The 25460-nt window shown below is 41.4% G+C and overlaps 1 protein-coding gene across 8 annotated transcripts in view; it reads right to left on the bottom strand.

Annotated features, from left to right (window-relative positions):
• LOC114655917 (myc box-dependent-interacting protein 1) overlaps positions 1-23988 on the bottom strand; it is a 106572-nt gene extending 82584 nt beyond the window's left edge. For 4 of the 8 annotated variants that reach the window (XM_028807222.2, XM_028807221.2, XM_051931217.1 and 1 more), the window contains exon 1: positions 23780-23988. In XM_028807222.2, coding sequence (XP_028663055.1) covers positions 23780-23860 — 81 coding nt within the window. In that variant the 5' untranslated portion in view covers positions 23861-23988. The remainder of the gene's footprint in view (positions 1-23779) is intronic. The other 4 variants (XM_028807217.2, XM_028807218.2, XM_028807220.2 and 1 more) reach the window with 2 other exon arrangements.
• Positions 23989-25460: the final 1472 nt, after the last annotated feature.

Here is a 25460-nt window from a genome sequence, read left to right as displayed (position 1 = left end):
AACCATGCAATGGGACTCTGCCTCTGTAGTTAGAACATAACGTGGCAAACGCGGACGCAGTATTGCATGATTGGCTAAGAATGTTCGAATGCTACAGTGACGCCGCTGGATGGCGAGTATAGTAAGTCGGTATTGGTTCGAGCAGATAACAGTAAGTTCGGTTGGTTTTTGGAACGTTGGTTTGGTGGGGCGTACTTTCCAGGACTAACATCGTCGACTGACTTAAACCCTTCGACAGCTCCGGAACTGTAAGTAATTTAGAACGTATCGCCATTTGCTTGGTACGTCAAAATCTATCTTTGGGCAGTTCAGTTTTGGCATCCATCCTTCTGACATCTATTGGCAAACTGAGTAATGATGACTGGGTATTAACAACGGTCATTGTTTAAATTTTAGCCGATCTCAGATCTAAAATGACCACACCAACATAATTATCACTCCAACTCTGATTAGAGTCGTAAAATACGGTTTGTTTTGAAAATTTGTTTGCTGGAAAAAATCAAATGAGGTGCACTGAAGAGCCGAGTTCACATCTCGCAGACCTGTTTAAACAGGAAGCTCTTCATTACATCAGCTGAAAAGGTCTATTTTAAGCACAAATCAGTGCCATGATAGCAAAATCATTTCAAGGACTTAAAAAAACAAATAATTCTTTGCAGAGAAAGTATGGATTTCACAAACATAGAATTTGTAGCCCGATTCGATCGGGTTCCCAGTCGCTATGTTTCTTTAAATTGCCAAGAGATGGTGGAAGTGTCCAAATTTGAGAAGGCTAACCACAGACATAGAATTACTAAACGCCGCATGACCAGCACCATCGTACGTCAACATCGTCGCCATACTCCACTGCTGTGGAGTGAAGTAATGGATAAAGATGCCTCACGCATGTGCTGCTTGGGATTGTACAAACCGCTGTACGCTCTAAACCAGATCCCGGGGAATTACATTTCATAGGTAAGGCTGAACAATTGTTTTGGTTATATTTCGCCATTAGAAAATCCCATTTTATAATCTTAGCACTCAAAGTCACCTTACAATAAAATTAAACAATATTAGTAAAATTAAAACAAGAGAATGATAAATCAAACATCAATAATTAGCAAACAAACAAAGATAACTGCCAGTAACAGTGCAAAATTCACAATTGGTATGCCAGTTTGAAAAGAAAAGTTTTGAGGGCAGTTTTAAAATGTGTTATTGAATCGAGCTGACGTATATGAGCCGGAAGAGAATTCCCAAGTTCAGGAGCACTATGAGAGACGTTCGAGCTCCCATAGAACAGAGTCTGATGTGTGGTACAGAAAGTAGAGCTGCAGATGAGGATCTGAGTGAGCGAGAGGGAGTGTAAGTCTGTAGGAGATCAGTGAGGTTGTGGAGAGCTTTAAATGTTAAGAGCGGTATTTTGTATTGTATTCTGTAGTTAACAGGGAGCCAGTGAAGCTGAGAGAGAATCGGTGTAATATGTTCAGTGGATTTAGAACAGCAGGTTATTATCCTGAGAGCAGAATTTTAAAGAAGTTGTAAGCGATGGATAAGTTTTTGTGGGATGCCAGATAGAATAGCATTACAGTAATCTATACGTGAGGTGACTCGGGCATTAACCAATACTTCAGTACTGTGTTGCATAAGAACCGGACGAAGCCTACAAATGTTTCGGAGATGGAAGAAGGCAGTCCACGAAATGTTACTTATATGGAAGAAATTATTTAATCCATCCATCCATTTTCCAACCCGCTGAATCCGAACACAGGGTCACGGGGTCTGCTGGAGCCAATCCCAGCCAACACAGGGCACAAGGCAGGAACCAATCCTGGGCAGGGAGCCAACCCACCGCAGGACACACACAAACACACCCACTAGGCCACTTTAGAATCGCCAATTCACCTAACCTGTAATAATAATTATTATTATTATTATTAGCAGTAGTAGTAGTAGTATTATTTAATAATTGCCATTATTAGTGTATAAATGGATATAAATAATTACATTTAAACGATTTGCCAAAATCTGTTGTATGTAAACGATACTGTTTTAAACATTATTGTTTTTTCATCAGAAAACCCAGTTTCCACGACTACATGTATTAGTTTAAATGGCACTTGCCATTTGCAATAGGGCGGACACGCTGATGTATCGTGTCAACTGGGCAACACAGTGAATGCGGCGTCTATCTATATATGTCTATGATTTGTTCGCTTTCCGACGTAGTGTAAATAAAGTAAATTCATCTCACTGTGGTGCGTATTCCGTACGTAATACCATGTAACACATTATAATTCTTCTGCTTTACGTGAATATACCCATGCCACCAAAAAAAAGATGTACAATTCCATGGTCCACTTCAGATGCCAGAGAAAAGTCTATTTCAAGGGCGTCTCAAACGCCACAGCAGACACAATCCAAAGCGGATGAACTTACAATAAAATGTGAATCAGAAAACTGTTTGTTCTATTTCTATGTTCTGTTTCTTTCATTTGGAAAATTCACCAGCTATAGATTCCCGGGCAACGCCGGGTACTCCTGCTAGTATTTACATAATAATATAATGGGTTTTATGTGGACTATAGGATTGTATCTTGTCAAACACATGCACATGGGAGGCAGCTACAGGGCTCAAATGAAGGTAATTCCACGCAAAACCGGGTTGGGCAGAGTGTACTAATCCTTTCTCTCTTTCCACTGAAGACCTGTTATATGAAATTCTACTTGACGTCACTTCCGGTCCCATGGGGGTGGGGGCCTCCGACAATGTCACTTCCTCAGCCATCCTTTAAAACCGCCATCTTTGCCTCATCCAAGTTGGTTCTGTTCTGGACTTAAAATCACCCTACTGTGCAACCAAATTTCAAATTTGCAGCCGGCTTCAAGTATACAAGAGGGTAACCTGAACCTTTATCTGGCTCGTTTTTTAATATGACAATCTGTTTTACTGAGTTTCACAATTTTTATTAAATTGTGTCAAAGAAAAAGCAGTTTACTGGAGTTCTTTACAATTACAAAAATAAAAACCACTAACATACGAAACATCTTTTTTCGTGCCTTCATTATTTGTGCTTAGAAACAATTTCTTTTAAATATATTGTTTGGGCAACCATATCCACTGATATGGACGCTGATAATTACAACGGATTTCCAAATGGTTGCAGCAGTCAAGTAAGCTGCAGTGTGGAAGCCAGCCATAATACCTCTGCAGCTTCAAAAAGTGCAAAGAGTGGCAGCTGCAGTGTGTATCGAGCAACATCTCCTTCCTGAGACTATTGCATCTTTGGCATCATGCTAAAGCACTAAAGTTACTTGTGGAGGAGGGCCATTTCACCTTCTTTTCACTTGTTCTTGTTGGGCCATTAGAAGTAGTCAGTTTCCATTCTAACTATAGGCTAGTAGTTAATTGCTGTGCTGCGCAGATTAACATGAGAGGACCCTGGAGACACAAATTAAGGTGTATATTTAAAAAATTCGGACATGAGCGTCAGTAGGCTTTGTGCCCAAGGAACCAAGTTTCTTAACTATTCTATAACATTTCAGTAATTATTTACCACTCTGATGCTGATCTTTCTGATCATAAAATAGGTTGTTACAATAGCAATTGATGAGAAGAATTCATAATTAACTGCAGAATTATGTTATTTGAGGTTTCCTCTAGAGTGCCTCTTTCTCTTGCACGATTTGGCTCAAAAACTAATCAGCACATCGTCATTTCATAACAGGCTTAAGTTTCAAATTTGGTATTTTTCCGTCCAGACATTTTAGCTCTAGAGTCGACCATCCTCATGAAACTATGACACACACACAGACAGACACACATCCATCATTGAGATATCAATGGTTTTGACATCAGGGACCCTAAAACGTCGAGATCTGTTGAAAACCGGAGAGTTTTGACAAATCTAAAGCTTTCGCACCTTCCCCATAGATGATAGGTTATGGTAAGGGAGGGCGCAAAGCAATTAAATGCTGACAAAATCTATATACATGCACAAAATGAAATTAAACCGGGTCTTTGAGAAAACATGGGCTGTATGTAACATCTTTTGAATATTGATGCTGCAGCCTAATTAAAAAGATCCAAGGGCCAGATTCGTCCCACGGGCCTTGATTGGCACCCCTAATCAGGCTCGGGCAAAAGAATTTTTACCGGGATCCATAAATAAATAAAGCAGTTGTTTTTAAACATTTTTGTTTTTTTTAATATCAAAAGAACTTGGCACCCCTAATCAGGCTCGGGCAAAACAATTTTTACCGGGATCCAAAAATAAATAAAGCAGTTGTTTTTAAACATTTTTGTTTTATTAATATCAAAAGAACTGATAAACAGTGTCACACTAAAAGAAACAAAATAAAAATTACACACAAAAATTCTTATAATAATATAATAATAACAATGTTCCTTTCAGGTTAATTGAATATCGAATATTAATATTTCTTACATACTAACTAGAAGTATCAAACTAAAAATTACACACCAAAATAGTTATTTAATAATGTAATAGTAATAATAGGGTGAGAAGCTCAGTCATCTGGGAGGAGCTCAGAGTAGAGCCACTGCTCCTCCACATTGAGAGGAGTCAGATGAGGTGGCTCGGGCATCTGATCAGGATGCCTCCTGGAAGCCTCCCTGGTGAGGTGTTCCGGGCACATCTAACTGGGAGGAGGCCCCCGGGGAAGACCCAGGACACGCTGGAGGGACTATGTCTCTCGGCTGGCCTGGGAACGCCTTGGGATTCCCCCGGAAGAGCTAGTAGAAGTGTCCGGGGGGAGGGAAGTCTGGGCATCTCTGCTCAAGCTGCTGCCCCTGCGACCCGATCTCAGATAAGCGGAAGATGGATGGATGGATGGATGGATGGATAGTAATAATGTTCCTTTCAGTTTAATTGATATTGCATATTAATATTTATTTTTAGCAACAATATTCTATTAGTCATTTCATAAGTCTTTTCATTACAACTCATAAAATAAATATAAAACTGTTGCTTAACTTTTGCATGGGCAATATTGAAAAACTTGCAAAGGTAAAACCAATTTATAGATATGTTAAAGTAGTGATATTGGTTGAATAATGAAGAATAACAAATAATGCACTGTAGAGCATTTGCATGGGTTGTGATCGAAGCAATATATGCTCACTATGTACGCGCTGGGCCGGGCGCTCATACTGCAAGCGAATGCCACTTTAGATGGCTTTTGTTTTCAAGCATACTCAAGAGAAGGGATTCAAACATTCCATTTTTAGAAAAAAAAAATAATTTATTAAAATGAAGAATAATATTGGGCAGGTCCAGGGAGACTTACCACCTCCTTCTTGTCGAGCCTGCCCCTGAAGTATGTAGGTGTTCTCCAGTTTCCTCCCAAATTCCAAAGACATAAATGTTAGATTAAGTGATGACTTGAAGTCACTTCAGTTTGATTTGGGTGTGGGTGTGTGCTTGAGTGTACCTGAGAAGGACAGGTGCCCAATCCCAGGCTGATTCCTGATTTTCTGATTCTGCCCATAAACTTGTTTTGATATAAGCATGCTCACAAAATGGATGGATGACTGATTATATGTTCTCTCACACGTGGTGGGAAAACTTCTAAGCGAGTAGGTTTGCATTATTTAAAATTGTATTAGATATACAGTAATTCCTCCTCCATCGCAGGGGTTGCATTCCAGAGCCACCCGCGAAATAAGAAAATCCGCGAAGTAGAAACCATATGTTTATATGGTTATTTTTATATTGTCATGCTTGGGTCACAGATTTGCGCAGAAACACAGGAGGTTGTAGAGAGACAGGAACGTTATTCAAACACTGCAAACAAACATTTGTCTCTTTTTCAAAAGTTTAAACTGTGCTCCATGACAAGACAGAGATGACAGTTCCATCTCACAATTAAAAGAATGCAAACATATCTTCCTCTTCAAAGGAGTGCTTGTCAGGAGCACAGAATGTCACATAGATAGAGAAAAGCAAACAAATCAATAGGGCTGTTTGCTTTTAAGTATGCGAAGCACCGTGGCACAAAGCTGTTGAAGGCGGCAGCTCACACCCCCTCCGTCAGGAGCAGACAAAGAGAGAGAGAGAGAGAGAGAGAGAGAGACAGAGTTTGTTTTTCAATCAAAAATCAATACGTGCCCTTCGAGCTTTTAAGTATGCGAAGCACTGTGCAGCATGTCATTTCAGGAAGCAGCTGCACAAAAGATAGCAATGTGAAGATAATCTTTCAGCATTTTTAGACGAGCGTCCGTATCGTCTAGGTGTGCGAACAGCCCCCCTGCTCACACCCCCTACGTCAGGATCACAGATAGTCAGCACAAGAGAAAGAGAAAAGTAAGTTGGGTAGCTTCTCAGCCATCTGCCAATAGCGTCCCTTGTATGAAATCAACTGGGCAAACCAACTGAGGAAGCATGTACCAGAAATTAAAAGACCCATTGTCCGCAGAAATCCGCGAACCAGCAAAAAATCGGCGATATATATTTAAATATGCTTACATATAAAATCCGCGATGGAGTGAAGCCGCGAAAGGCGAAGCGCGATATAGCGAGGGATCACTGTACCTTAAACCACTTTCTGCCTTAAATTCGGTCACAGAGTTGTGTTCAGGCTTGTTGGATTACTGGCCATTTATTTTAACTGTAATTGGTCTGTGACACATAAGCATGAATACCAGTTAGGAATGTCACCAGATATCACCTGGAGAAGTCACACTTAGGCAAACATGAGTTCAACAAAAAATTACAAAAGCAAATTGAGAGAAAAAAACAGTGCAGAAATGAAGTTCCAAATATGCCGTATGCCAAGATTTATTTGAAGATTCCAGCCATATCAGCTTTTCCTTACCTCCCATGTGCCAGGAAATAAATAAATGCATATAAATTGCATAAAAAATATAAATGCAGCGTCTACCGTTGCAGTCCTGGTGGTAAATTCCCCGTTGTGGGAGTGTAAAGAAGCAGCAAGAGCAACCAACAGAAAGAGAAAAACTGATATTTTAAATATACTCCTTTCACACCATCATGAAAAAGCCGCGTCGCACCAACTTCAAAACTAGAACAACCTATAAAAATTAATTATAGCTACACAAGAGCTCAGGCCTCCATATACAAGCAAGGCCTCAGTCAATTTCCTTGTTACCACACTCTTTGCTGTGGTTTAGAGCATGTCTGAAACAGTGAGTAAATATCACACCCTTCCAGTAATGTGTTACAAACACTAAAAAAAGGTATTCCAAATTAGAACATCATATATAACTCACTAATTTTATTTTGCCTCTTCTATTATAAGGCTACAGACAGCCGGGGCCTATCCCAGCAGCACCTGGTGCATGGCAGAAATCAACCCTGAAGGAGATATCTGGACTACAGATGTTCATTCTAATGACTGCTTCTAAAAACGCCATTCTAATCACTCCTAATGGTTGCTCAGGGAGCTAACGTGCACTTTGGTTGAACATAACAAAGAATTAGAGCACACAGATAGTACATAAGCTTAGATTTATACAACAAGGATCCAATGTGGTAACTACTGCACCACTGTGCTGCCAGATTATAACAGGCTTCTTTACACTTCATTGATAGCATTGCCTGTTACTCTATCAATCACTCCCAGAATTCCACACAAATGTGCAACAGGTGATGACCAAATATAAAACCATTAAGGCGTAGCTTCTCCATTACCCTTTGTTTTCTTTCATTTTAATATATTGGCTTTAAACTCTGCTTTGTTTTCAACTTTGATTTTTGATTAGCAATTTGGGCTTTGACGATCCATCATTTGATCTTCCAGTATAAACTTGGCACATTCCCTGACTATGTTTATCACTTCTCAGGCACTGCACTCTTCATATTGATATGGTGTCGCTTCAAGTAATGAAACAAGTGTGCCTGTTGTCACAGGAGGCCTGGGGGCAGACTCAGTCAGGACGCCTGGAAGGACCAGGAGGTGTTTTATTCATTCCCCAGGCCAAACCTATTGGGGCCCATGGTCGCCGCCAGAAGACGCCCTGAGCATCAAGCAGCCTGGGAAACCTGCACTTCCACCACACCTGGGCAGGTGGAAGATGGACCTTCCAGGAACGCCCGGAGTGCTTCCAGGTGCAAGGGCAGCACTTCCGCCACACTAGGAAGTGCTGCCAGAAGAGTGTCATCAGGCACCTGGAGCACATCCGGGTGGGAATAAAAGGGGCCGCCTCTCTACAATCAAGGAGCTAGAGTCGGGAGTGGGAGCAGGACGAAGCTCCCGTGAAGACAGGAAAGGTGGCCCACGGACAGTGAAAGGCCCGAGGAAGGGTGTTGTGGTGCGGGAGCACTGTGCTGTGTGCAAGACTAGTGTTTGTAGACAGTAGTTAATAAAAGCATGTGTAATAATGAAGAGTTGGTGTCCGTGTGGTTGTGTCCGGGCTGAACCCCTCACACTGTATTACGCTTGGTGATAGAAATGATCTTCTGACACAGTTCCCATCTGACTTCTCTCTGTTATTCTGTTCCTGGAAGACAAACTAAGGCCAAACGCTGATCTTAATTTGTAATTGAGTCATCGTTGTCCGTGTGTTCGGCATAAGTGCACATGTTATTTCATGCCTGCTGCTTTTGTTTTGAATAAAGAATAAAGGCTGGAAGAGATGGAAGCTTGTGGTCAGATATAAAGACAGTGTGAGATCAAAATCCAGTCACACTTGAGGGACCTTATCACAAGAAAATGGCAAAAGAAGGGTGTGATACATGTGTCTGAGAAGAAGACATACATATAGTGCAAATAATGGACAATAAAGCGAAAGATGGAAGAACAAACAGGCTCAAGCCTAATGTTACTCGACTATGTTTACCTCTTTGTAAGTTGCTTTGGATAAAAGCACCTGCCAAGCAAATAAATATAAATGTAAACAATGTCCACCACTTTGAAAGACACCATTCAGCAAAAGGAAGGGCAGATTTCCTGTTAATCAATGAGTCACAAAGAGATTACGAGAGCAGTGAGAACAAAAGACATTTATATGTCTACAGTATCTAAATCACTCTGAGAAACAGTCTTCTGAAGAACCACAAAAGACATAAAGATTTGACAATGGAGGCATTGACAGATACAAAGTGGTGAAGATGACACCATGACATGTTGTTATTCCCAACCTCTTTAGGTATTTAATGTTTAAGGACCCAAAACATTTTCCAGCAGCTTTCAATTGTGGATCCTATTGCCCATTATGCCAATATGGTTGAAGAGATCCAATAAAAGATAAAGGTAGCAATCATGAACAAAAATATTTGATGAGGAGGCCCCAAAGTGCAAGAGTAAGAAAGCATGTGTATGTCATTTATTGTAGGGAGATGATAGGATATGCAAGCTTCACAAACAAGTGCAGCTAGAACAAGCTTGAAAAGCCTGCAAGCTTCAGTGATGGTTTAATTTGTTGTCACTATCCTGCCCATGGCAAGCCAGCCTGCCCTTTAGTTAGGTAAGTGTTCAGAATATAGTGCCAACGACAGCAATTAATATCTCAACTATACTTCCAGTATTCACTGTGCATATTTCTGAAATCTCCTGCTATAAGATATTTGGGGTTCTTCGGTTAGGCCAGTAGACCAAAAAAAAAAAATGGCCATGTGGATGAGGAGGAGGGGATCTCAGCATGTGGTATGTTGAACATTACTCCTGTCACAGGACAAACCCAAAATAATCGCAGCAGTCATCTAATAGGATTAGCAGAGTCCAGCCTATGAGTTACAGGAGGCTATTCTAAGGAACCAACGTCAGCAGAAAGGACAGCTGGACAAACTAAACACACCAAGTGGAGCAGGCCTTGCTACCTATTAGTGGCCATGCACACAATGTTAACTCACTGGCACATCCTCTTACAGAAGGTTTCTAGAGGCCTTGCTCATGATTAGTAGGTTAGGGCCTGACAGCTCCACTGATTTATATAAAGGAGCTCTCTGACACCAAGCCACTCCCTATGATAAAGCAAATGACCAGAGAAGAGAATGCACTCTTAATATTTCGGAGTGACAGGAAGAACAGTCCTGTTGCTTTAGGAGATGGGGCCCTTTTTGGTCTCAAATTAGCATCACATAAAGATGTAATGTATAAGAAATACAGCAATTAATCCATGCTCAGCACAGTAAGACTGTCGATGAGTTGGATGTGTACTGTCTGGAGGGAAGCAGAGGTACAAGGTGTGGAGTTCCAAAAATATGCAGTGGAATAAAATGAAAAGACACATAATGAAGTCTAGCTGAGGTTGGCCCAGCACTTTGATGATTACACTGTTTTGTATTAAGGGAAGGATAATGAAAAGAAAAGCTCATTGCCCTAGTGAGGAATAGAAACAAGGACATGCACGTGCTGCGCACTATTAAACCGGCAAGCAACATGCACAATACGCTTTCTGACAATAGAAAGACAATTTCCCCTCAGGGATTAATACTGAGTACCAAATACGAAAAAATACCAAATAATACACATCTGCCATCCCACTCCTGCACTGTTCGTGAATGGCCCCAGTTTGCACAATATCAGGTTCTCCCAATTTGCTTATACCACTATTCTCTTAATATTCCCATCAGTCATATAACCCAGCCCCTCCAGGTGGGTGGCAGGGGTTCTGTGGCTACATATACTGTATGAACATCACCTGCACTGCTTACAGAATATAAGGAACAGCCGTCTAAGTAGAAGGACACGTCATTTAATCAATAGAGGACAATGTTCAAAAATTAGTGATAAGGGCCAAGAAAGGCAGAACCATGAACAACCGCCAACACAAGATACTGATGGCTAAACACTTGGAGACTCTCAGTAAATATTGTGTATACTCAGTGACATTAATGTGGATTATTATGGATTGGTGCATGGTTTTGTAGGAGACAATATATTTAATGAGACATAGTCAAAAGTACAGAGCAAAGTTTGACTGATCTTTCACTAAGCACAAACCAAAACACAAACTGAAAGCCAAATATATATGCAGTCAAAAATTTGTTGCTGCAGAATACAAAAACAAGAAACCACAAATGATCCATAATCTTAGAAATATATCACACACATATCAGGGCAACCCAGAAATATCTGCCTTGATCCTTAGGTTTGCATCCCAAGTAAGGAACAGAAACCCTAAAAAAGTCAAACAGAAGATCCTTGACCACTGACTGCCGCGTGATTTTAAAAGGAAATGCATGAAAAAAGAATAATGGTTGACTGCCATGTTTGTTCTTTTATTGTTTACAACATACTGTACAAAGTCAAATGCATGTAATGTATTACAGGAGGCAACTGTTATTATAATTGTATATCTGTGTGACATACATCCTGCTGCTGTCCACAAGATATGTGTGCTGCTTAACATGTATGGTGAGGTAATCCAAAAAAGAGGAAGGGCCTTCTTCACATCCACTGATGTTGGCTGCATTATAATAATTATACATTTTATTTATTCGTAGGTGCCTTTCTAAACACTAAAGGACACATAATTGATAAAACACACATTATAAACAAAACTAAAATACAAAAACTAATATCAGACAGAGCAATTGTAATCAAAGAGAAAAAGCAGTCTTAAACAAATGAGTTTTAAGTTTAGATTTGAAAAATGAGAATGATTCAATATTTCTATGCTCAGATGGTAGTGAGTTCCAGAGCTGGGGAACAGAGCAACTGAATGCTTTGCTCCCCATAGTGGTAAAAGGATGAAGGGGACAGTCAAGTGGATGGAGGAAGAGGATCGAAGGGTACAGGAGGGAATGGCAACATGGAGGAGGTCAGACAGACATGGAGGGGTTTAAGGTTTTGGATAGTCTTAAAAGTTAGTAGGAGAATTTTGAATTGAATTCGGAACTGAACTGGAAGCCAATGAAGCTGCTGCAAAACGGGAGTGATATGGTGAATAGAGGGGGTTCTAGTAATGATGCGGGCAGCTGAATTCTGGACCAGTTGAAGCTTATAAAGAGATTTGCGAGAAAGACCAAAGAAAAGGGAATTGCAATAATCCAGACGAGAAGTGACAAGGCTATGAACAAGGGTAGCAGTGGTGTGGGGAGTGAAGGAGGTGCGAATACGATAAATGTTGCGCAAGTGGAAATATGCAGACTGGGAGATGTTATTGATGTGGGACTGAAAGGATAAAGTACTGTCAAGGATGACACCCAGACTCTTAACCTGTGGGGAAGGGGAGACAGAGGAATTATCAATAACAAATGAAAAATGATCAGTTTTGGATAATGTTGATTTTGTACCAATGAGGAGAACCTCAGTTTTGTCACTATTTAATTTACGAAATATTGTAATTTTCCTCGCTCTGACACACTAACACTGAGGACTTTCAGCCAATGAATCATTCAGCAGAAGTATGTCAAGAAATGATACTGGGGCTCCTTTATACCAACAGAAATACGTCTGCATAATGCCTCACTGTTTTCTTTTTAATTTTCTTGCCATTCTAGCATGTGTTCAGTCCAAAGTGTGTGCCTTTATTTATTTATAGAGTTTCTGTAAAAAGCCAAATTTCCCCATGGGGACAAATTAAGTTATCTATCTATCTGTCTATCTATCTACCTAAAATAATATTCTCTTTTTAAATGTTTTGGTACCCAGAACATAACAATTCAAGACACCCTAACAGTACTTTGGAGTGATACTGTAAAAGCACTGTAGACAATGCCAAACAACAAGGATCTATTACATTTTTACTGTTTCAAAATTATATACAAAGCTCCATTTTCACCAAAGTTTACAGACCTCAATTTGGGCTTCTCCCTTTATTGGTGGAGAAAAAGGTGGCAAAAACTGCAACTGGCGGTTAATAAAAAAAAGATTTTGTCCAACATTTGAGGGGAGAGAAGCTCCCTGTAATTCACAATCCAAGACAAAAAGCTCTTCAAAATGATCAAGCAAGTCGCTTGCGTGTCTCACGGTCAGCAGCTGAACTTTACCCTACAAATATGAGGGCATCTGTGATGTCTTGTGTGGTTAATCCTGCAACTGTCTAGTGTTACTTACACATAAGGCATCTTGGAAAATTTGTCAGAATTAAACAAGGTGTCTGCCTGCTTTCCTGGGGTTCATGGGTTGGTTTTGTTCACACAGACCCTTCACACGTCAGCTAATTGAGCCTCTACATATGAAATGCTGTATTAACATGTTTCAGTGTAAGTAACCTCTTCTCTGAGTCACAATGGGTATTTATGCAAAACTAAATGTGTTAATGAATTGAAAACAGACAGATAGATAGATAGATAGATAGATAGATAGATAGATAGATAGATAGATAGATAGATAGACTTCCACCTTTATGTATTTTTAAAAAAGTAAATAAATTCAACTGCGGCAGACGCCCAGGAAGACAGGAGGAGGGCTCATGCCTCCTCCAGACCACGAGAGGGCGACCACCCTGGTTCCTTGAGGGGCCACGGGTGCAGGGCTTGGAAGCCCAACCCTGTAGGTGCCCGTGGTCTCCGCCAGGGGGCGCCCCTATGCCTGAAGGACCTGGAACCCCAACACTTCCGCCACACCAGGAAGTGCTGGGGGGAAGAAGATTGGGAGCACACGGAGGGCTTCCGGGAATACAGCTGGCACTTCCGCCACACAGGGGAGTGTCTAGGGAGTGTCGGGGATCACCTGGAGCCCATCCGGGCACTTATAAAAGGGGCTGCTCCCTGCAAAGGAGGACTGGAGTCGGGTGAGGAGTGGACAAGGTTTGTGTGCAGGAGAGTGGAGGCGGCCTGATGAGCAGGTAGAGAGACTGAGAGAGGCCTGGACTTTGGGGGAGTTTGGTGCTTGAGGCACTGGGTTGTGCACTTTATTGGACTGTGTTTATGCACAATAAACGTGTGGTGGACTTAAACATGGTGTCCGTCTGTCTGTGTCCGGGCTACGTATTACACAACCCTAAAAATATATATGCATAATGGTAATTAAAAAGAAAATCTAAGCTGCCTCCTCTCCTCTTTATAGGTGAACTGGAATCGCTGAGCTGCCCCAGTGACACGTTCCTCAATCATAATGGTGAGCCAGCATCACAAGACATTCAGCACAGGTAAAACAGCTTTCTATGACATTTATGTGCATATTTCCAAGTCTCTAGCCATGCTACCAAAACACATGTGGGCCCAAGGAGAGCCCTGGGTGTGAGCCACAAGCAGCCATCACCAAGTTACAAAAACACAGGGGAAACTCGAGCTGCCCTTTCTGCCTGAGCACAACGCAACAAGCTGCTGAGGCCAGGTGCGTCTGAACATTCCCCCGGAGACACCATTAAAATATCACTTTCTTGGCACCACATTATAGGCTGCAGATGAATAGCCTTGTATTGAAAAGACCAAATAGAGCAGGCAGTATATGATAAGGACACAGGAGTGGCGGACGTCTTATCACATGGCACTGCAGTTTGAAGGCTGTGGCAACCTGGAAGTCACTGAAACAAAGGTAGAAAAGTGGAGGATAAGGAACATTTTGAAGATAGGAGGAGAAGAAGCTCTTCAGAGCCCAGAAAACACCACCATCCAGAAGTAACTAACATTCACTTACAAACAGCTCAGCGTCATGAGCTAAAATCATCACTGACTCTTGAGTTATGCATTTGAACCCTTGAGACTGAAACACGTCTAACTTTGACAGCTATTGTCCGAGTTCTGGTTCACAGCCATAAATGGCAGGTCATGCAGACATCATGGAATTTGCTTGCTGTGAGACTGAACATCTTCTGTGCAGCACTCGCCACTGCCTTTTCGAAGTTTGCCACATGTGGCGTGAAAAGCAGCAGCTTTAAGGGAACTCAGCATGCTAACCAAAAGAAAGGAAGTCCTGGCTGAGAACAAAAAACACCTACAAGGATATGATAGTGACACAGTGGTTGTTATTCTGAGCTCTCCGGGTTTTATGAATTTTCCTAGGTGTTTCAGTTTTCTAGTTTTTCCTAATGATGGGCAGGAGATTGTGACTGGAAACTCTGAATTTAGGTGTGAGTGGCTGTCAATGTGGCCTATGAATGGTGAGCTCCCCATCCAGTGTGGTGTAGTGGTTAAGGCTTTGAACTTTAAACCCTGAGGTTGTGGGTTCAAATCCCACTACTGGTGCTGTGTGACTCTGAGCAAGTCACTTGACCTGCCTATCAAAAGAAATGTAACCAATTGTATCATAAATGTTGTAAGTTGCTTTGGATCAAGGTGTTCACAAATAAATCTATGTAACGTTCCTCCCCACAAAGCATTAAAATGGATGAATTAAGGTATTAACATACCAACAGTGCAATGATAACTTCTGACCAATCGGCAGACACTGCATTGTTCACTCATAAATTGTGGGATAGGGCACACTTCCTAATTAGCAGCATCCATAGTCAAGCTGTCCACATGTCGTATTCATAGAGGAGGCAATGGCTTGCCTTACATGGCAAACAGTCTTTCTTTCCATAGCTAGCAAGACCGGACAATCAATTCTAGTCGATAGCTGGGCATTTCTTTCTCCCTTTGACCTCTCTCTCACCAACAATTTAGGTATCGTCTTCCTACGCTCAGCCAGGTTGGTCAGTTGTCACCAAAGATCTTGAGTTTTTTGAGAAAAAATGTCTACACTTGGGATGCCCTTCCTAACTCCCACAACCTTTAGTCACCTTTTACAACTGCATGAGGAACTGTAACCTTATTCTAGGCCCAAGTCATGGGGCCTAACCTGGGCATTTGAAGAACAAATGTGAAATTTCTCAAATATATTCAACTCAGAGAAAGACACACACCGCATCGCTGTAATTACCATTTACAAAGGTGTGGAACACCTCCTCACTCTTAGAAAAAGAGGAGTAGGGATGGGACCACTTCAGTGAAAGCATGATAAGAGTATACTGCCAAGCATAGCAAAATGAAAAATCCATGTTTACATCCATGAACACCTGTGTGTTCATACTTTGATATTGTTTTTTGCGATTCACATAGGAGTTCTCATCCACACTTGGGGCAATGATTTTTATTTGTATGCCAAGAATAAAACATCAACAACTCCAGGAAAACCAGAGATTTGCATGAATGCAACTTACTTTAATGTTACCTCACATGGAGTGATGGGGAAATACATTAATCTGCAAACTACCTCACATTCAAAAAGCAAAATTCAAGAAATGGCTGGTTGTGACATACTTAAATCATCACTGTGGCCAAAAAATGTAATGTTACCAAAGCTTTCATTTTAGCTGACAGCATATGGCTTCTTCATATTACATAGATGATTTGTTATGAATATTACTCCATCTCTTTCAAATCAATCTTTTTATGAGTTCATTGCTGTCCAGCATTTCCAAAACATTCAGCCTTTCCTGAAATGTGTGTGCCGATCTCTGCCTGAACGCCATCTTGTAACGGTTCCCAGTAAGTTAAGAGAGCTCACAAGCTCTCCTAAATCCTGGTGAAGTTAGGAGTCGATTCCTAAAAAAGAGGAAAATTAAAATAATGCTTTTACTCCTTCTCCTAAGAGTGGGGCTAAATTTGCGTCACTCTGAGATTTTTGAGCCAATAAGGACCATTTTCCTACTCTGGGATGCTTGATAAATATGGGCACTGGTCTTTAAAGAAGAAATGCAAGGGACATTGCCCAGCAGCTACAGATTCCTGGTAGCATTGCCTGTTTGCACTTTTAATATATTAGCACAAGTAATATAGTTCACTAGTCGTGTGTTAGAAGGCAGTGGCCCAGTGGCTAAAACACTGAACTGCTTTCTCAAAGGATCCTAATTCACTTCCCATCACGTCCACATTAAATCTAAACCCCAAATATTGGCTATGTACTGTAAATAATTGTTCTATAGTTACGTGTTTAGGGTATTCTTCATTATAGAAAAACAAGTTTATTTGCCCCAAATCCTTGCTGGAAATAAATGGAAAGTACAGGTGAAGGTAAAGCAAAGAAAAGCAGCAACAGGGAGGAGAAACAGCATAAAGGGAGGGTAAAAAGTTAATGACAGAGTCAAAATGGCAAGGCATGAAAGGACAGTTAAAAAGCTTAAAGCAAAGGAACAATACTGGGCAAGATAACATGCATGAGGAAGAGGAAAGATGCAGACAAAACAATCATAAACCTAGAAAGATCGGGGCAAAACAAAAGACTTAAGTGCTGGGTCAGGTAAGCCAAACTGGATTACTGTACTGAAAGAAATGCATACCAGAAAAGAACAAGTAATGGGCACAAGAACGAAAAAGAAGAACAGAGTGGGCAAAGTCTTTTTAAGCAGTGACTCCCTAGTTAGGCCAGTGAGCAGTGGCCTGTGACATAGAAAAAGATAAAACTCCAATCACGGTCTGGCTGAGCATGTTTCGTCTCTGTGATAATGTAGTATATACAGTACAAGCTTGAAAGAAAAAAGCTTGAGAACCTAATTAAGACAATAATCTAAAACTGGGATTCCGGCAATTAGGAGATGAAGGAAGCTTGACTGCAGTAGATGAAGTCCCACCCAGGTGCATTTCAGTGTTTCGAGGCTGCCAGTTCACTGAAATCACTCAGCAAAGTTAAAAGGACACTTGTAAAGTTATGAATGTTGATTTTCTATAGTGGGATGAGCAACAGGGCACTCAATCCCTCAAACACTGTTACCTTGTACAGCTATTTTTAAAACAAAGGGGAATAAGTACTGAACATGGGAGACTATCAATGGCCAGAGTTAATCATTGCTTTTTTGTTTACCTACAGTATATATAAGTGACCTTCATCTAAAGCATTCAGTAAAGTGCTCACAGTTAGAAATACAGTGGCTGTACAGAATATTCCCCAGTTATTTGGATGTTTTTCCTGAACCCATGATAGTTTTCTCTGGTTTCCTCTCACACCTCAACAACACATCTGTTAGGTTAATGGAGCTGGCTAAGCTGAATGTGTGTGACTGCATTAGGCATGAGCTGACATCCAGGGCTGGTTCCTATTGTGATTCTGCATAGCCCTCTAATGAGAAAAGGGGGCTCAGTAAACGGATGTCCTTGTTCCTCCCAGGTTTATGCAACTGTTTCATTCTAAACCCTTGCTTTTTGGATGGTTGACTGTTAATTAATGGCATGGCATGCATGAGTGTGCCTTACTGTTCTCTCCAAACCTGCCAAGGATAAGGCAGGTTTACTAAACCAATATTAATACTGAATCATACACTGGATGTATTAGTATTAGATAAAAAGCAAAGATCACACTTCAATTAGGGTGGCATGGAGTTGTGAGCACTGGCTGCAAAGAGAACTGGGGGCATCAAGGACACAGCATAAGTTGACAGGAGTCCTGGTGTATGCAGAAATTAGGATTTTGACTATGAGTCATGTTTTACTTTTGACCCCTTCCATCGCCATTCATATTGTTTTCCAGTGCCTAGTGTTATGTTATCTACTTCCTTGCAACATCACAAGTGGGAATTCAGGGCACGGTGTGTAGGAGGCTACAAAATTGGCTCAAACACACGAAACAAATGGTTAAGGTGAGGGAACTTTTTCAGAATTAATTAATGTTAAAAGTGGTGTCCCTAACTCTTTGTAATGTAAATAAATGATCTGGACCAAAATATAATCAAAAAGATTCTTAAGTCTGTAGATAACACCAAACTGGGTGGAAGGACAGATATTGTAAAACAAGTTGAATCTTTCCAGAGGGACCAGAACAACATACAGGCTTGGGCAGATTTGAGACAGATGAAAGTATATTTAAGGTACTGTATTACACATATGAAGAAGAAATGTTAGATTTGAATACATAATGGGAGGTCTGACTCTTGACAGTACCCCTCATAAGAAGGAGTCACGGTGGGCAAATCACTATCTACATCTACCCAACAGACAGGAGCAATCAAGAAGGCACATAGGATGTGTGGAGTACAAGTCAAGGGAGGTTACACTTGCAGTATATAAGGCACCACTGAGGTCTTACCTGGAGTATTGTGTTCAGTTTTGGTCTCCATATTATAAAAAAAGACAGAGCAGCAAGTGTTCGTAGTGTGCTGCAGAATAGTACTTCAGGGACTTTTAAATCTCGCCTTGATGTCATTTTGGACAATCCTAGTGAACAGAATGGGTGGATTTGTTGGGCCAAATAGATGGTTCATGTCACAATTGTCCTAATGTTGCAGTTTTTATAGGCTCCTACCCATCATGTACCCCTCTGTTGCTAAATTAATTACCTTACACTGGTTTCCTGTTTTCTTGTGTTTTTAACTTTGGTCATTTTTATTTTTCCTTATAGCTACAATTTTGTATTTTGACTGGTTCTTGATTGCAAATTTCCCAATTTTTTTTTAATATCATCAACTGTACCCTGGCTCTTGATTTTCATTTTTTGGGTTGTTACACTTTTTGCCCAATAATATTATCACCCAATTCGTATTATCTAACAATACCACTAGTGAGACACATCTTGTCACACTTACTTCAAGGCTTCATCCTTTCATCCTGGATTTTCGTTTGTTTATCTACTGTCCATTTTCTCCCGTAATGGTATTGTGCTCCAGTTCAGAATACCAAGCCCTCCTTCAAACAGTACAGTCAAGTCTCACTCCTGTTTATTTCTGATCTCCTAATAAGAATACTATCAAGCACAGAATGAGGATGTGAGATTGTGGAGGTGTGATATGCTATTCTCAAGACACATCTTCTGTCAGACCTTTGGAAAGCCAACTTTTTCTACGACCGAATATCAAGGACTGGACTCTAATACTATTAAAGGCCAGTGAACAGCTCATGAATTCTAGCAAGAAATTTAGAAACTAATTCACTCAGTGATGAAAGGATTTGTAATTATTTGCTATTCAATTCAATATTCAAACCACAGCACAGCACAGTGCTACGGAGGTGAAGGTTGCTACCTTCCTGCCACAGGATCCCCTTATTTCATTTCCCCATCTGGTCTCTCTGTATGAGTTTACATTCCCTTCCTGTGTATCTATGAGCTTTCTCCAAATATACCATTTTGATTTAATTATCAGGTCAGAACTGGAACAACACTGATGTGTGGCTGTGAGAATAAGTCTGCCCCAAAAGGACTAGCATCCTATTCAGGGTAGACCCCAGTTTGTAGACACTGCTGCTGGGATGGGATCTGGAAACTCAGTCCTACTACATGTCTCAGAGACTTCACAGGAAACATGGTCACAAATGTATTCTGTAAACGCTTGCAAGCATTAACGCCTGAAAACATTGGGGGGCTGTCATTATACAGCGACCAGAAATGGAATATTTTGCAGTATGTGTTTGCAGTACGTGTTCACAAGAAACATGGGACTATTCTCGCAATTTTGTGTGCAACTCAGGAGCCAACTCCAGATGGCATACCAGTCCATAGGAGGGTTCACCTACACACAATCACATATACTGGGCTAACCATTAGAAATATTCTTAAAATGCTTGAAGACTTGGGTTCCTGGTACCACTATCTACTTGAAAGCCTGTCAATTAAGGTTTGGAAAATCAACAGATGATGAATTTTACTTATGTGTGGAGCAGCTGATGCTTTAACAGCCTTCATGCAGACAGAACTTGCAGGAATCAAGTAACCCGACACCATATGGTGATCCTTCTAAACATACTGTGCATTCAGAAATGAGTACTGGTCTAACTGGAACTTGTACGAGAGATGAGGGTACTTTTTGATTAACTGGAACTCTAAACAGGTTTGTTTCCTGCTTTTAGAATGGCCCCAGTTCCCTACCACAATATAAGGTAATAAACAGTTTCTAGAAATGGATGGATGATTGGATGGATGGATTCTGGTCTAAAGAAAGCAATATGTTTGTTCCCGATTTGCTTCAAATGCATTTTGAGGAGTGTTCTGACTCCAGTTTAATATGAAGGTTGAGAAAATCCATGGATGGATGTTTAGATAAGCAGTAAGACAAATGGCTGTGTAAAACTGACACCTAAGAAGACAAATACCCAACATCCTCTCTGCAAAGTGTGCTGTCATCTCTGACACTGCTGTCTACGCCACTGATTACAAGCTGAGATTTAATTATACACCACCACCCCCTTACAAAGACAAACAGACTCCTCTGGCACATTCTTTCTTAACCCCCACACACCACTGAGTTAAGCCGGCTGCACATCTCAGGCAAAGCAATAACACCATGTCTGCAAACGCATGATCCTCAAGAGGCAGCTGCAACCCCAACCCCCTCCATCCCACCATAACCTTTCAATCTGCAGTCCGCAGAGAAGGAGATGACTCACGCTGCAGTGGGCAAGAGAACTCGGAACTGCACAGGCTTTAGTGAGTTTGTCTGGATGGTAGGGTAATCTTGGAGAATTCTTGGACAGTGATGACACTTCCGAGTTTACTTCAGATTAATAATCGGGACCCTGCCCTGGAAAAACGGGTTAGGAAGATGTTTGGATGGATGGATGTCATTTTCTCCTCTATGGCAGAATTAATGAATTCCATTCACAATGTAATCACCTGATTTTGAAAGCATAGGTGTACTTTAACATCTTATCAGCTTCCGCAGAAACTATTGAAGGGCATCCCCTGAACTTTTGGCCTGTAAGTCCCTTAATGCAAATTATATTTCACAACTTACTCATGTAGGCCTAAACTACTTCACTTTTTGTAGAGCCATAGGGTGGGGGTTACTTTCAAATTATAATGGGAGCTTACAATGGATGAGTTATAAAAGACATGTAGAAAAATGCTAAATCCACCCAACAGTAAAGCCTTCTCTCATTTTACAATACATCCACATTATGTAATCTTAGCGAGTCAAGGGCAGTCGCAGAATGCTCACATGACACAAGTCGTGCAGTGTGACATACCGAGCGATTCAGTCCAACTAATCTGCGACTCACCGACAACCAAATCACACAGATTTGAATTTGTTTTCAATCATACGCTTGTGTGCATGAGAGCTGACAACCAATGAGCACCCACCTACGAGTACGATACATATAATGCAGTTACGAGCAACAAGGAACATGGGTGTTCTGAACCATGCAGACAGAATAGAGGCTCGTCTGTCTGATGTCACGTTTTTATGCACCACAAAAGAACAGAAAAAATAGAACAGAGTTTGCAGCTGCACCCGCCGTACCTGTATACCCATCATACAACATGTTACTGGCTGTCAGTTCACCATACTTTGGAGGTGTGAAACTGGGCTAGAAAGTCATTACATAGTAGTCTAACCTGACATCCCCAGCAATTTCTAGTCATATACACTTAAATACTCAGGCAACAGAATGAGCAACTGTTGTTGTCAATAGGACATCACCTCTGCCTAGAATTCATGCAATGTGACATCAGCTTTAAAGGCCTTGTAATTCTATAAGACACTTTGCTCAAAAAGTGTGTTGATCCCTACAAGTTTCCCAAGCCTCAAATCTAAGTAACCATGTCCTCATATAGAAGAAAGGAGATTTAAATCTAGTAGACAGTTTCATGTGGTGTTCATGTGTAAGGCAGGCCAACTTCCAAAGCACACTCATCAGTTTTGTTCCATATGCTCATTTCTAAATATGAGGTTTGGATCTTAGATGGTGGGTTAGCAAAATATGATTTTCAGAAGTATAAAATGAACGTCTTCCATAAAACAGAAAAGTTCAAAACGGCATCCAACGGTACACATGAACCCCTCTTACTTTCTAAACCTGATTTTTCCAATACAGGGTTGTAAGGAAACAGAGTAGGCTTCCAGACTGGTGAATGGATTACTGGTTCATACCTAGCAGAGTACATAATTTAAAGCAACCAGTGCCATGTGTTTCAACTGAAGGTCCCAGATAAAAGCCTGCAATAGAGAAGGCATGGGATTGAATCAAACTGGATCAGGGTATGGTTTGGCAATAATATTAGCTGTACTCTTATGCCTTCTCTTAAACTATCAGGAAAAAAAGTAGGAACCCCAAAGACCACCACATTTTGAAATGATTGTTAATATTGTTCGTTTAGAGGCCATGTTCATTTATTTAACTTTGAGTTAACATAATGAAATGGCAAATCATTGATTCCTGAATGCAGAAAACGCATGACAGGAAATGACCTACCAGCCGCGAATAAGAAGACTCAAAAGGAGGGAAAGGTGATTTTGCTAGTGGAAGGGACTTCGCCCACGTATATCAGCGAATAATGACATTACCACCGATGGCATGTTCTATGAGGCCACAGCTTGGGACAGTCATCAAGCACCCTAGGGACAACAAATGACATGACGTCTGATGTCAGAAGCATCCCCAATCAGCAGGTGCTCTGTCAGCAAAATCAGGTACAGCAGGGAGCCCCTGAGTCAGCTCTCCCCATGCAAAGAAGCAGGAAACCACGAAATTACAGCCGCTGTTTCTCTTCCCCCCGTGGCTCCTCGGGTTTCGCTGAGCAAGAAGGAGAGGAGCCGCGGGGAGGTGGGGCTGATCGGCTAGGCAGACTGCAGGCTCCACGCTCAGGAAAGACAATGCACACGGAGCTCCCACTCTCCTTCGCACGCACTGCGGTTTCCGCGCGGCGAGCAGTACCGTTTCAACGACTAGCACGGAATTTAGGGACCAGGTCCTATTTAGTGACCAGGTCCGCCTCAGCCCCCGCTGTACTACTGAACCAAGGCAGGGCTGCGGAACTATCTGCTAAGCTTTAATCCACTCGGACTCGTCATAGAACTCCCCATCTAGCAGACTCATATCTGCTGTGGTCAACAGCTCCAAGATTGAGACCAGGAAACGGCACGGATCTCAACACTCACATGAAAACGAGCTGCTTGTTTGGTGCTTCGATGTGGACAGTAGTTGTACGCATCTCTGATCAGATCGCCTTCATTCACCGAGTCCGATAGCTAAGACAGGCTCCGCTCTGCCTACAGCGCCCCTTTCATCCCTCGGCCCCTTACCTTCTCCTGGGCTCGCGTCAGTTTCTTCTGCATGTTGATTGCCAGCTTGCCCGCGGTGACCCCTTTCCCCATCTCAGCCATCTTGCCTGCTGCTGTTTTATGATGTTTGTGCGTTACGCGGGGATGCTAAGGATCCCGACCGGACAGGAGGCGCAGCTGGTTTATCCCTGCCACTGACAGGCGACGAGCGAGCTTCTGCGGGGGGCGTGTCGATGGGGTGGGGGCGGGGGTGGAGGAGGCGGAGCACTGCTGCAGGTTTTTTGTCGCCCTTTAAAGGAACAGGCGCTTGGGGATGCCTATAAGGGATGCGGCGATGCCTATGAGGGTGTCCGCAAACATTAAAAAAAGGATACATCTGAACGATTAGGCGACATTTGCGCCTGTCGCCTTTTCTAATGCCAAAGGGCGTGTGGGAGAAAACCGGAGCACCCATAGAAAACCCACGTAAACACTGGGAGAACATGTCAACTCCACACACATGGACGTGATCTTTGGTCTCCTTAATGCAAAGCAGCAACGCTTCTAGTGCACCACCTTGCCACCTGTTGTCAGGTTACCACACCCATAGATTATGCTGATTTAACTTAAAAGTAATCAAGTTTTATGTACATAACAATCTCAAATCCCAAGTGTGATATTGTGCATAAAGTCCCACCCCTTTTGTTAACACCACACCTTTGTAAAGTTAGAAAAGTTCAAGACTTTTAGTAAATTGACCAAGTTAAAATAAAAAGCAAGTCTATGAAAGAAGGCAATTTCCCTATGTAGGTGAGACAAATCACACATCTACTCATTTTGTGACCTTGCTTTTCTAATTGGTATCACTGATTACTACTATCAGATTACTAGCACATATAAATCATCAAATAACAAGGACTGGTAGGATCATGCTGTGGTCTGGGCGCCATGAATTTGGAATGTAGAGTAAAAGCAGAATACTTGAAAAAATTGCACTCTGATAAGAGCAGAATGTGCAGAATCCACATGCACAAAGTATCCAGGATGAGATTTGAACCCAGATCTCTGTACAGTGGTTTCAGAAAGTATTCAGTCCCATACACTTTCTGCACATTTTATAGTGTTGCAGATTTAATTTTAAATGAACAATTTTTCCATTTTTCCCCATCAATCTGTACTCAATAACCCATAATGACAAAACCGAAAACATGTTTTCAGAAAGGTTTGCATATTTATTAAAAATCAAAAACTGAAATCTCACATTCCTATAAACATTCAGACCCATAATTCAGTACTTTGTAGAAGCCCTTTGGCAGAAATTACAACTTCAGTTCTTCTTGGTAAGCCTCAAGCTTTATACACCTAGATTTGGGCAGTTTATCCCATTGTTAATGGCAGATGCTCAAGCTCCATTAGAATTGGATGGGAAGTGTCTGGAAACTGCCATTCTTTGGGTCTCTCCACAGATGTTCTATACAGTGCATCTGGAAAGTATTCACAGCGCATCACTTTTTCCACATTTTGTTATGTTACAGCCTTATTCCAAAATGGATTAAATTCATTTTTTTCCTCAGAATTCTGCACACAACACCCCATAATGACAACGTGAAAACGTTTACTTGAGATTTTTGCAAATTTATTAAAAATAAAAAAATTGAGAAAGCACATGTACATAAGTATTCACAGCCTTTGCCATTAAGCTCAAAATTGAGCTCAGATGCAT

Source organism: Erpetoichthys calabaricus, chromosome 8, assembly GCF_900747795.2.
Source record: "Erpetoichthys calabaricus chromosome 8, fErpCal1.3, whole genome shotgun sequence".
In the NCBI taxonomy this organism is placed as follows: Eukaryota; Metazoa; Chordata; class Cladistia; order Polypteriformes; family Polypteridae; genus Erpetoichthys; species Erpetoichthys calabaricus.
The sequence above is the reverse complement of the archived record's forward strand: the minus strand, read 5'-3'. Positions and strand labels throughout refer to the sequence as shown.